At 43.4% G+C, this 13,709-nt stretch overlaps 1 protein-coding gene across 3 annotated transcripts; it reads right to left on the bottom strand.

The window, feature by feature from the left end:
* Positions 1 to 5,880: 5,880 nt before the first annotated feature.
* KCNJ11 (potassium inwardly rectifying channel subfamily J member 11) lies at positions 5,881 to 10,633 on the bottom strand. 3 transcript variants are annotated; one of them, XR_007774716.1, is made up of 2 exons: positions 8,742 to 10,429; positions 5,881 to 6,341 (listed from the first exon to the last, which is right to left on the bottom strand). XR_007774716.1 is itself a non-coding variant. In XM_050955825.1 (2 exons), exon 2 carries the CDS (start codon positions 10,022 to 10,024, stop codon positions 8,822 to 8,824), a length of 1,203 nt encoding a protein of 400 aa, XP_050811782.1. In that variant the 5' UTR covers positions 10,025 to 10,216; positions 10,587 to 10,633; the 3' UTR covers positions 8,277 to 8,821. The 3 variants fall into 3 exon arrangements, 1 of the variants encoding a protein (XP_050811782.1); XR_007774717.1 differs by having other exon boundaries at positions 8,756 to 10,429; XM_050955825.1 differs by lacking the exon at positions 5,881 to 6,341 and adding an exon at positions 10,587 to 10,633 and having other exon boundaries at positions 8,277 to 10,216.
* Positions 10,634 to 13,709: the final 3,076 nt, after the last annotated feature.

Below are 13,709 nucleotides of genomic sequence, written 5' to 3'. Positions count from 1 at the left end.
AACTCCTTCTCACCACAGACTTCAATGAGACTATATATTTGCGTGAAGTTAGATAGGTTAGGCCCTTTGGGTCTGATCGAAAGCCCACTGAAGTCTATGAGAGTTTTCTATCGACTTCCATCGGCTTTGTATTAGACCTGTTGTGCTTCTGTATACTGTGGACATGGCCTTTTACACTTTTCAAATTGGGGCAGTTATATCTGACTGAATGGAAGCCAGTGTGTGAGGTCAAAATGCAGAGAGTGCCACTCATCAGTGCTGATCTTGCAAATTTTAGAGGAAACACAAGTGTGGCACTGCAAGGGAGGAGGGGGTGAGGAAGAGAAATGCCAGTTATTTAAAAATCTCTTCTTCCCATGAGTCCTGTCACTCCAGCCTCGAGCCCCTCGCTTTCATTGCTTCTATCTTCCACCCTGTTAAAAACATAAAATCATATTTTCTTCCTGTTGTTCCCAGCCCCATAGGATTAACTGCTGAGGGAAGATGTTACACAAAGGGGGCACTATAGAGGGAATCATTGACTCTCACCTTTAATTTCAGGGCCTTGCAGCAGGTTGGTTTCCACTGCTAGTGAAATTGGAGTTCATGTAGTCAGGCATCTTCTAATGTGAGTTATTCATTCACATTATATACATTAAATGTTGCTGTTTTTCAGCAGAGGGAGTCACAACCTGCAAGCAGGCAATCTGCTTTGCAGGGAATGCCCAAGCTTATGCCCCCCTCTCCCCCATTACCATAGTATCTGAAAGTTTCACACTCTTTAACGTATTTATGTTTATGACACTCCTGTGTGGTTAAGGAGCATTAAAATACCAGTGTCATAGATGAGGAACTGAGACACTGCATGACTAAGGCCTGGTCTACACTACGCATTTAAACCGATTTTAGCAGCATTAAACGGATTTAACGGCGCACCCATCCACACTACGAGGCCCTTTATATTGATATAAAGGGCTCTTTAAATCAGTTTCTGTACTCCTCCCCAACGAGAGTAGTGCTAAAATCGGTATTACCATATTGGATTAGGGTTAGTGTGGGCGCAAATTGACGGTATTGGCCTCCGGGCAGTATCCCACAGTGCACCACTGTGACCGCTCTGGACAGCAATCTGAACTCGGATGCAGTGGCCAGGTAAACAGAAAAAGCCCCATGAACTTTTGAATTACATTTCCTGTTTGCCCAGCGTGGAGTTCTGATCAGCATGGGTGGCGATGCAGTCCCAAATCCAAAAAGAGCTCCAGCGTGGACCGTACAGGAGATACTGGATCTGATCGCTGTATGGGGAGACAAATCTGTTCTATCAGAGCTCTGTTACAGAAGATGAAATGCCAAAGCGTTTGAAAAAAATCTCCAGGCTACACAGTGCTGTGTGACAAGCGTAATGGAAAGTCAAAGAATCAAATGGAAGCTCATGGAGGGAGGGAGGGATACTGAGGACTCCAGCTATCCCACAGTCCACAGCAGTCGCCAAAAACTATTTGCATTCTTGGCTGAGCTCTCAGTGTCTGTAGGTTCAAACACATTGTCCGGCGTGGTTCAGGGTATAGCTTGTCAATTTACTCCCTCCCCCCACCACGTGAAAGAAAAGGGAAAGAAATAGTTTCTTGACTTTTCTCAATGTCACCCTATGTCTACTGAATGCTGCTGGTAGATGCGATGCTGCAGCAGTGAAGAGCAGTATCCGCTCTTCTCCCCTCCCCAGTGGCAGATGGTACAATATGACTGCTATCTGTCATCACCATCAGCCCGTGAGTGCTCCTGGTTGGCCTCAGGTGAGGCTGGCCGGGGGCGCCTGGGTAAAATTAAGAATGATTCTCGGTCATTCCCAGTAGATGGTACAGAACGGCTGGTAACTGTCCTCATCATAGCAACTGGGGGCTGAGCTCCATCAGCCCCCTCCCTTTCATGTGTAAAGAAAAGATTCTGTTCTGCTTGGACTATCATAGCAGCGGGATGCTGGGCTCCTCTCCCCCGCACCGCTTAATGTTCTGCCTGGACTGTCATAGCAGCAGGAGGCTGCCTCCCCCTCATTTTATCTCACTAACAAGTCACTGTTTCTTATTCCTGCATTCTTTATAATTTCATGACACAAATGGGGGGGACACTGCCACAGTAGCCCAGGAAGGTGGGGGAGGAGGGAAGCAATGGGTGGGGTTGTTGCAGGGGCAACCCCCGTGAATGGCATGCAGCTTGTCAGTTCTGCGGGATCTGACATGGAGCAGCTGTGCTCTCTGAGACACTGTTTCTCTAGTACACTTGCCCCATATTCTAGGCAGGACTGACTCTATTTTTAGTACCATAAAGGAGGAATTGACTTAGGGAGTCATTCCCATTTTTGCCTTTGCACCCCCGGCCGACCTCAGCCAGGGGCACCTACGATAGCAGCAGTCAGTACAGAACAACAGATAACCGTCATCTTATTGCCAATTTACAATGGGAGTAGACGGTACAGAACAACTGATAACCATCTCTGCTATCATGCAAAAGCAAACGAATGCTGTTGTGTAGCGCTGCAGTAACGCCTCTGTCAGCGGCAACCAGTACACATATGGTGACAGTAAAAAAAAAGCTGAATGGGCTCCATGGTTGCCGTGCTATGGCGTCTGCCAGGGCAATCCTGGGGAAAAAGGGCGCGAAATGATTGTCTGCTGTTGTTTTCCCGGAGGAAGGAAAGAGTGACGACATTTATCCAGAACCACCCGCGACAATGATTTTTGCCCCATCAGGCACTGGGATCTCAACCCAGAATTCCAAGGTGCGGGGGAGACTGCGGGAGCTATGGGATAGCTATGGAATAGCTACCCACAGTGCAACACTCCGGAAATCGACGCTAGCCTCGGACCATGGACGCACACCGCCGAATTAATGTGCTTAGTGTGGCTGCGTGCACTTGACTTTATACAATCTGTTTTACAAAACCGGTTTATGTAAAATCAGACTAATCCCGTAGTGTAGACGTACCCTAAGTGACTTGTCCAAGGTCACACAGGAAATCTGTGGAGGAGCAGGGTATATGGCAGTAGTCCCAAGCTATTGCCCTAACCACCAGATAGGCTTTCCTCTCTTCTTTAGTTTAGTCATCACAGCCAAGCTGCCCAGGAACACCTCCCTTCAGCCTGTCCCTCTTGGTCTCTAACTGCCTTTTTACACTCCTCCCTGACCACCCTCAGACTCCCTGCCTCTCTCTGCAACCACCCCCCAACTGGCATGGAACCTGCTTGTCTTGGCAACCTATAGCCCACCAGTGCAAGGGTCAGAAGAGCAGCAGATTTACTCCTTAGTAGAGTCATCCCACTGCCTCTGGGACCTACAAATACAGAGGCTTCATCCACATTTGTCCCACCTCTAAAGCCAACCTTACTAATAATTGTTTTCATTCTAGAGGGAACTCATAAAAAAGCCACTACTATATCCTCTTGAAAACCCACCTGTGTTGTGATCCCCACAAACTACCTGACTCTGGCTAGGCAGCTGATACGCTATGACTGATGCTTAGTCACTAATCACATGACTGCCTCAACATTCCCTTGTGCTCTCCCTGTCTGTCTGTGATAGCCAGCTGTTGTCTCCTGCCTCAGCGTTTGCTTGTAAACCCATTTGAGCAGGGTCATTTTTTCATTATGTGTGTGTACAGCACTTAGCACCCTAGGGCCCTGCTCCTGGCTGGGGCATGGAGATACAGTACATATATTAATACAACAGGGCGTCTTTCATCAAAAGCTCACAGACTGCTAAGCCTCACAACACCTCTGTGAGGTGTGCAAGGGCTCAGACAGGATGGTGATAACTGGGGTTTAAACACCCACACAATGGTTATCACCATTTTACAGATATGTTAATGGAGGCAAATTCTACACACTGGTGATCTCTGTGTTAGGAGCATTCCCATAAAAACACATAGGCAGACCCCTATAGCAAGGTGACAAAGGGCTCTGGGTGGACACAGAATCCACCTGTGCAGAACAGCTTGCAGGATTAAGGCATCAGTGACTACAGCAAAGGCACCAAATGAGTAAGTAACTGAGATGGGCCTAGAGCGCAGGATTACTGACCCCCACCCCGACCTATTCCCCAATATCTAAACCACACTCCCTCCCACAATGCACTGCAACATGAACAAAACAAGATGCTTTGTGAGACTTTATTAGTATCCAATTGCTATTAATAGGCCACTAATTCTTTGTTTTATTAATAAGAATCAGTGACAGGTGAGAGTCTTCATATTTCACATAACTGTTTTCTGTATTGCTGAAATATATGTAATTCTTATGGTTGTTTTTTTGGAAACAAATTCTTCAGTGCTTTTTTCACAAAATCAAATCTGTGCCAGCAGCCCTACAATACTTAACCAGCGTATGTCTGTGTGTGTGAAAGAGAAAGAGGGGGATAGGGAAAGGCTTAAATAAACAATTACAATGTCAATGCACATTCTGTTGATTAATAATTAGTATTGCATTATTAACTAGGAATAAATAGCTAATCATTGGACTCAACTACTGTGGTTCCCATCCAACAAGATTCCCAGCAGGGCTTCTCTGTCACATGCAGCTTGTGCAGAATGCAGCAATGTGTTTACTCACTGGATTGAGCAACTGTGATCACATTACGTCTGACCTGCATTCTCTAGTCTGACTTCTATAAAGGGTAGATTACAAACCAGCAAGGCCAATTCAAAATCAAAGCCCATTACAGTATGTAGGACCTCACTTTACTTGGTACCTGCCCCTGTCTCCTGACCAGCTTACCCACCTTTTCGGTATTCAGCATCTCAGTTTAGGTCAGTAGCTGATCAGGCCTTTGTTGTGGTGACTGCTGAGGCATGGCATTTACTCCTTCTTGATATCTTTCCCAGTTCCTCTCTCCCCAGCCCACTCCTATCATATTCTTTTAAAGAAATATTTAAAAAATATATTTGCTATGACAGCTATTGGACCGTCCCTTGTCCCCAGCCGCCACATGCATTTGCCTGAGTTTGCTTCTGGTTTTGAATGTTTTTTGTTGCAGATAGTTGTAATATTGACATTTGTATTGTGATTTATACTATATTATTATGACTGGTCCATCAGTGCTTTGTGGCAGGGCCATTTATAACTAATATTGGGCGCTATAATGCTATCATTTAAAAAACACAATGCCTATTGATTTCAATGGGGATCTCTGCATAAAATTGATGGCACAACAGGGTCTATTATTCTTATTAACTGACTAAAAATTATGTTAAACTATGACAAATACCATGACTAGTTTTCAATTGATTTTTATGAACATGATTCACCTGTTTTTTCTTATAATCCCATCTGTTAAATTGAATCTTCTCCCTTATTGCTATAATGTATTAATATCTGAGTCATGACACTTGGCTGTTCACAAACACAGATATTTATTCAGGCTGTGATCCTGAGTTAAATGACACTAAATGTATTTGTGAATAAAGTTTCTCATGTACATGTTTGCAGAATTGGATCCTTTCTTTCATCATTTTAATTTACCCTGCTCAATATTGCCAAATAGAGCACTAAGCAGCATGAACTGTGAGCTTCCCATAACTTAATAACTGTTAATGGCCACTTCAGGGTACCTGCTAGGGATTACCCACATCAGATATCCAGGGGACTCTCAGAGAGTTCAAAACCCCCACTCGTGGACTACAGCTATAGAAGAAGTCATTTAGCTTCATGCTAAGATAAAGTTTTTTCCATACAGAATGATAGCACTAAAGCTTCAACCGGACCACTCAAAAGAGAGAATGTGCTTGGTCAGTGTAAACCCAAGCTCACGGAAAACATCAGATTTTGGGCATTCTCACATCCCTTGTAAATAACAGTTGATGGCAACAAAATAAAATGTTATTCACCAATTTTTAATGTCCAGAGGCATTTTTAAACATTTAACCTCTTTCCTCATGACTTTTGACTCTGAAATTTCTTTTTTGTGTGTTTAAAACCTCTAAAGAACAGGAGAATGTAAACTGAGAAAAATAAAAGACTGAAAACAGATTTATGAAAGTCTTGGTTAACTTCATGAAAATCTTGGTTAAAGCCACAGAAACCATTATTTTGTGATTTCTTTCTTTTTCATTCTCATCTTTGAGATTCCTTTCTTTGGCATCTGTTACTCCAACACTGAAGAAAACTAGGAGGTTTCTTGCAAAGATACACAAAAGATGGTCCTGAAAACAGTTCACTAACAGCAAGCTCCTCCTCCCAGCTTCGCCCTCCTCATCTCACAGAAAACAAAGAGACTCCGTGTACCTTGAATAATACAGATTCCCTTGAGGGAAGAAGAATCATGGGCACTTGCATGGTAGCGTTGCTTAAATTGCTTCTCATGTAGGCCAAATCCTAAAAAACACCATAATGTAATAACAGCTTCCAAACAATTTCCAATAAACATCTACAAGTATATTTTATACACTGATATAAGGCACAATAGAGAAAAGACAATGATTTTTCAGGTCATTTGAAATTCCCCTAGTGATATTTATCTATGCATTTTATAATGATAGGATGGCAGGGTAGTGACAGGTGGCAAACAGAAGAGTGTATTTTCAAAGGGGCATACGCCTTCCACCTGCACCTAGGAGAAATATGCAGAACTACCTTTCAGGAGCAGAATGGCACAGAGTCAGTAAAACAAAGGATTGGCAAATAACATTGCAATTAAATTGAATTTAAAAAAAGGAACAACCACCAGAAACATTTTTAGGCTTTTCCTATTTTTTTTAAATGTTGCATTTGTTTTTGTTTTACCAAAATATAAAATGTATATGTTCAAATTTTCCTTGCATACTGCTATACATTAGTCCTATTTTGATCATAAGCTGTTCCAGACAGGGAACTTGTCTTCTCATTGTGAAACACCTACTATACTCTTAGCACTGTACAAATAATAAAAAGTTTGTTAACCCTTTGGAAAATTAGACACATATTTACATGCTCCTAAGCATTCATTTAGCTGGCAGCCTGGATAGTGCCAGTGCAAGCCTTAATGTTTCTAAAATATGCAACTATTAACATAGTTAAATATAGTAAAATAAATAGTATTTCTAATATTTTAAAATGGATTGAGATTTTATTTCTGGAATTGCATTTCATTTTACCATAGATTCTTATTTAGTGAATATGCAACTTTCCTTTTCCCTTTTGACCTTAGCTTGCATGAATGTGTTATGACACTGACAAGTCTAAAAAAATTTGACCAGAGCAACGCTAACACATTGTTTTCGGAGTTATCTAGTGCATAAGAGACAAAGAGTTGTCACACTGAAACTCCTCTGACTAAAAGACCATTAGTAATGTAATCTCACACAGCTTCTTATGAAATATCACCACCACACAACTTCTGTCACTAGTGTGGGCCCAGTCCCTGCTCAGGCTTAGACCAAATTCCCTTTCACTTCTATGGACAGTTTGCAGTATTTGTAAACAATATATTGTAAACTGCATTAGCAGGGTCCTATACAGCAAGTCTTCCACACGGGGAAATGCTATTGTTATTAATGGGGAGGTTCCTCATGTAGAGGATTTACAGGATTAGGCTAATAGAGACTGGCTATCCAGTTTTCTCTCTTCTATTTGTAAACAGAGTGAATTCGTTGTATGAATATGGATAGTTTTCCAGTAAGTGCCTGATACTGTATTAACAGCACACACAAAACCAATATAGGCAGGGAGAATTTAAGGTTTGAGGGGAATTTAGGCTCAGACCCTAAGTGAAAAGGAAACAAAGGTGACATGGCACCCAGGAAATGGACTGCAGTGTCCCATAAGTCCCTCCTTTTCATGACCACAAATTACACTAACATAATTTTTAAACCTGAAAAAAATTTAAAAGGTGTTGCTAAGTGCATGCAGATACTGTTCAATGTAATTTGGGTCTGCTCTTCTACATCTTTTAAGATGACTTTCTACATAGGATCTCTGATCTTATTTAATTTCCTCCTTATTTGATGGTATTTAGTCCGATGTGTAGGACTGGGAGATGAATTTTCCTAAGTGTCCTACTTCACTGTGGCAGAGTTTTTGTTTGATTTCTTAAATAAAGCCACTTAATATATTTAATTTCTTCCCATGTACAACACATTTCAGTCACATCATAGCAATTAATGTCTGCTGTTCTTTGTAAAGACAAAGTATTTTCAGAGCCACAGTTGCATCATTCACTATCAGAAATGTATATTAAATATATTAAATGTTTATTTTGTAAAAGGGTTTTAAAATGCACAAAAGCATGCATTTCATATTGCTTTTGCAATCAACAGATCCAAACATACAATATGGACTAAATATGTCTGTAAGTTTATTTCATTAAGACATAAAACACCATAACCTAAACAGACACCTTCATACCTGGATTATTTTAGGGTGCATATCTTACTGCATGGTCTTTCTGTTATTATTTAAACTCCATGTAACTTTAATAATGATCATTGAAGACTTTTTTCCTGTATTGTGATTGTTTATAAAACCAGTTTAAAAACATTAAATTTCTGAGAGGCATTGCAAGACCATAAATAATGCAACCTGCTAGGCAACAGATAAACTTACTTTTCAAGAAAAGAAATTATTCAGTGAGGATGAATCATACAAAATGATCATGCAAATAAACAAGACAGTCTGAACTGAAATTACAAGCAACTGAATAAAATGTTTCCACGCCCTATGTTGCTTAAAAATGTTGCACGCCTTTAAAAAAATAAAATTAACTTTAATTTATCCTGCAATAAATAATACTACACAAACCTTGTGCTACCAACCTGGCTAAGAAAAATAAGAGGCTATCTCAGTGTTCTTGTTTATTGCCTCTTTCCTCTAAAACGGTGTCAGGAAGGCTCATCAGTTATGGTAAATTTGGGCTTCAACCTGAAAGACCTCTTCCTACTGGTGCTTTTAGGTGACAATGGGATGGAGTCTATGATGCTCCTGTCTTCCTCCAGCTGTCTGGCAGTGCAAGAAGGGGTGGGCACTTTCACCGTGTTGCCAAACTTAGAGTAGTCCACTGAGTACCTGCCATCTTCCTCTGCCACGATGGGCACAAACCTTTGGCCCCAGAGGATTTCATCGGCCAGATAGGAGGTCCTGGCTTGGGTGGTGATGCCAGTGGTCTCCACCACCCCTTCCAAGATGACAATGACTTCTAGGTCCTCGTGGTGGTGGAGGTGTAGGGGGGAGATGTCGTAGAGTGGGCTGTTCTTGTCTATCACATGGTAGATGAGGAGCGGGGAAACCAGGAAGATGTTGCTGCCCCCCACCGGGTTCTCCATCTGGATGTCTATCTGGTTGAGGGGCACCACCTCGCCCTCCAGGCTGGTGGTCTTCTTCACCACCTGCATGCGGATGGTGGCACTGATGATCATGCTCTTGCGCAGGTCACCCACCCGCAGCATGAAGCAGAGCCTGCCGTCCCGCAGGGCGATCACTGCATGCTTGCTGAAGATGAGGGTCTCGGCACGGCGGTTCGCCTGAGCTGTCTTCATGAAGATGCAGCCCAGCATGATGGCGTTGATCACTAGCCCCACGATGTTCTGCACGATCAGCACCAGGATGGCAGCCGGGCACTCCTCGGTCACCATGCGGCCCCCGAAGCCGATGGTCACCTGCACCTCGATGGAGAAGAGGAAGGCGGAGGTGAAGGAGTGGATGCTGGTCACGCAGGGCATGAACCCCTCAGCCTCCTCCCCAACCCCATGGCTACCTCCTGCCTGCAGCTGGGTGCTGTGGTCCAGGTCCCCGTGGGCGAAGGCAATCAGCCACCAGGTCATGCCAAAGAGCAGCCAGCTGCACAGGAAGGTCATGGTGAAGATGATCAGCGTGTGCGGCCACTTGAGGTCCACCAGGGTGGTGAAGACGTCCTGCAGGAAGCGGCCCTGCTCGCGGATGTTCTTGTGGGCCACGTTGCAGGTGCCGTTCTTCCCCACGAACCTGGCCCGCCGCTCCCGGGCGCGGTAGCGGGAGTGCTCCTGGACATCCTCGGCGAGGCGGGTCAGCACATACTCCTCGGGGATGATCCCTTTCCTGGACAGCATGGCTCCCCCGAGGCGCTCAGCAATGCCCCATGCCGGCTCCCGCGGGCAGCCAGGCACACGCGGATCCTCCTCACCCTTCCCCGGCTCTGCTCCCAGGCCAGGCTGGCTGCTTCCTCCGTCCCCGCGGCCCCGTCCTGGGCAAGCCCCAGCTGCTCACGCCAATCACCGCCCCGGGAGGGTGGGGATAAGAAACTGGGAGGCAAAGGGTTAGTATCTGGTGCACTGCTCCGGACTGCGGCAGCCAGGGCTTCGGACATGCAGAGCCTCCGTCCGGGCCTGTCCCCCAGGGCGGGGAGCTGCCCCCGCCACCCGGGAAAGGGACGATGCACGGAGAGGTGCGCTCAGCCCCCCTGCGCTTGGCGCGACTGCAGCGCTCCCTGCGCCGCCCAGTGCAAGGCGGAGAGCACCAGGGGGCGCCTCGGCGCCAGAGACTCCCGGCTCAGGTGGATGGCGCGGGGGCGGGGGGCACCGAGAGAGCCGGTGTCACGAGACGGGGCGTGCAGGGGACACACAAATCCTCTCTCCTTCAGCCAGGGGGAAAGAAACGCGCAAAGGGCCTCACCGTGCAGGTCCGTGTGGGCCTGCGAGCGGCGGCGCATTTCCCTGCAGCCCCGCAGAGATCTCACTGCACCAGCTCTGTTTGTGTCCTTACCCAGGGACAGAAACTGACCTGCAGGAATCGGCAGCCTGCTCGAAGCAGAAGGGAAATCTGCCTCCCGCCCCCAGCCAGATGTAAATACAGCTAGCCGAGAAAATAGTGTGAGGGAAAGAGGATGGTGGGACCACCGGGGAATAGCGCGGACTTAAATGCCCTGAAATGCAGCTTTCCTTGCCCTGCTCCTGGTATAGCCAGCGGTTCTGGGGTTTGAAGCTTACTGGTCTTCTAACAAACAAAAAATTCCCATCGTTATCCATTGCTGCGCACTGCAATTAAAAAGGAGTGGTTTGGCTCTCTTTATATTTACATTCTGCTGCTGTACTGAAAGCTAGCTCTGTTCTGTGCAAGGGTTGTTTCCTTTTAGCAGTGGACCATGGCAAGATTATAAATAAAATGTTTTTTAAATGGGAGGTTTGGCAAGTTTTTCCAGGGGGAGGTTTCTAGTCAAATTGTTGCACTTCTTAAGCAGGTTCAGATCAGGGACAGAACAGATGAGGATAATGCAGACCTAGACAAAGGTCACTTGGCAAATTCATTTATAACCTAAATATTAAGATCATTTTAAGCACCATGATTCTCTGAATCCCAAACAGATATATTGGGGAACGAATCTTGTTTTTTTCCTATCAGTTTCAAACATTGTATCTTGTACAATTTAAAAAAGTTATATGATATTGATTGGGGCATAAAACTGCAGAAATTCTCAACTTCTGGTTGCTGATCCATGTGATAAATAAATACATACATCTCTTAGCTATTTCTATGGCACATAGCCTGCTGGTATGTAGGCTCCATAAATATTTACATTAAATTTTATTAATTATCTTTCAGAGGGGTAGCCGTGTTAGTCTGGATCTGTAAAAGCAGCAAAGAATCCTGTGGCACCTTATAGACTAACAGACGTTTTGGAGCATGAGCTTTCGTGGGTGAATACCCACTTCTTCAGATGCATCTGAAGAAGTGGGTATTCACCCACGAAAGCTCATGCTTCAAAACGTCTGTTAGTCTATAAGGTGCCACAGGATTCTTTGCTGCTTTTATTAATTATCTTGTTTCTTTAGTGGTGGTCTTGATTGAGAGTATTTTGAAGATAGCTTTACCTCTGGTTTCTATTTTTTAATATGATTAAGTTTTGTGTTGGTCTAACTTGTGCTGAGGAAATGACATAAAATGGCTCTTTTTAAAGAAATCTTTATTAAAAGGAAATTTAGAGGAGGTTGCATTGCAATTTTTATTTAAATAGTAGGAAAGGCTGCATTTAAGAATCAGATAGTTCAGCTGGATAATGAAGGATGGAAACTTTGTTTACAGAGGCCCTGATCCAGCAAAGCACTTAAGCCCAGGCTTAAATACAAGCATGTAAATACATTTATGCAATGAATCAGTGCCTCACCAAACCAGCACTAATTGAATTTTCTATAATTATTTATCATTTATCCCTAAACTTTTAAAAGAAAGTTTACTGAATGGATAGCTAATAAAGCAGAAGAAGAGGTTTTTTAAAGCCAAGCGCTAGTGTTCCAGTATGAGGGTTGAAGAAGATGTGAACCGTAGCAGAAAGGCATATGAACGCAAGCAAGGGGTTGTTGGATGGACCCTGCAAATGCAGTGGAAGAGAAAGGAAGGAGGGAAGGCTTAATCCTACCCCATGTGTATTTTAAAACAACAATGTGACTTCAAGAGATGTTAAAATTGCAGGAGGAAGTAACAAAAAGAAGTAACCAGAAATTATGTCTGTGTGCACACGTACTCACACACCATGTGCAACCAAGAGAATGTGCATTATTTAACTACAGAATCTGGAATGATTTTTCCAGAGTGTATAATTAGCAATATTTCTTAAAGGGCACTGTTAGTGGATTTATGCTCAAAACTAGTTGAATAAAGACAATAAGTAAGTATACTGTTTTATATTTGTGCCTAGACAGTAAAATGATTGAATTGCTTGAGTTTACCAGCATGTACTGCCTGCGATGTCTTTCTTTTGTGTTAATGTTAAGAAAGAATATCCACAAAAAAAATTGTTTTGTCCTGCATTAAAAGGAAAGAGTGGGAGGTTTCCAAGGGTTGTGCGCATTGGTCAAATCCCCCTTAAGCTTTGGAGGGTTTAAGTGTTGTGCCATAAAATGTAAGTAGTTATGGGTGTTGATTTACTGGATACTGTATCAATACTATAAAGGAGGTTAGTGGGTGAAAGCCAACCAGCCTTTGAGGTTGAAATAAACTATGCAACTTCCGCATCTAATGTTCTTGTGGCCTGACTATTGATTTTAGAATAAATATTGCTGACTATACACTCTTAGCCTGGAAAAATCATTCTAGATTCTCAAATTAAATTGATTAATGTTGCCTGGATAGTTTTAAAAATAAGGATAAACAGTTACATACACACACATCCAAACACATCTTAGATTGATGTACATAGTCCTTTGGGAGGCTCTGTTTTCAATACTCTCTCTCTCTCCTGCACCCCCTATTCCCCATTCTGGGACTGTCTTTCATGCCTTTTTGATCTCTAACACAAAGATGGTGGTGAAATACTCTGGCACCCTGGTTTTGTGGGCTGTGCTCTGAGCCAAGGATGCTTTTAGTTTTCCTGTCCACTTTATTTTTCTTGCAGATATTTTGGTGCTGAACTCTAAAGTTCACCCCTTGTACATGGCAGATGAAAATTTTGAACTGTAAAGAATCTGTTTAAATTCACATACAATATGAATAGTTTTACTCAAACAGGATTATTTTCTACATTTTTTTAGGGTTTTTTTTAAAATCAGCTAAATGGAGAAACTAACTTAAAGGATCAGATGCTAAAGGCTCAGTTCTCCACCTCATTGCGTCTTGTGCATCAGTTACTTATACCTGTGTAACGTAAGTGCAAAGTGCATGTAAAATGCTTCTATACTTACTTAGTGTTTTATACACACTTTACAAAGCTAGAAATTCCCAAATAATAACACTACTAAGGTGCTGAGGCACTAGACAATCAGGCCCTTGTTGAAATCAATCGATCGATCAATCACAAAATCA

The sequence above is a fragment of the Gopherus flavomarginatus genome, chromosome 5 (assembly GCF_025201925.1).
Source record: "Gopherus flavomarginatus isolate rGopFla2 chromosome 5, rGopFla2.mat.asm, whole genome shotgun sequence".
Taxonomy (NCBI): domain Eukaryota; kingdom Metazoa; phylum Chordata; order Testudines; family Testudinidae; genus Gopherus; species Gopherus flavomarginatus.
The sequence above is the reverse complement of the archived record's forward strand: the minus strand, read 5'-3'. Positions and strand labels throughout refer to the sequence as shown.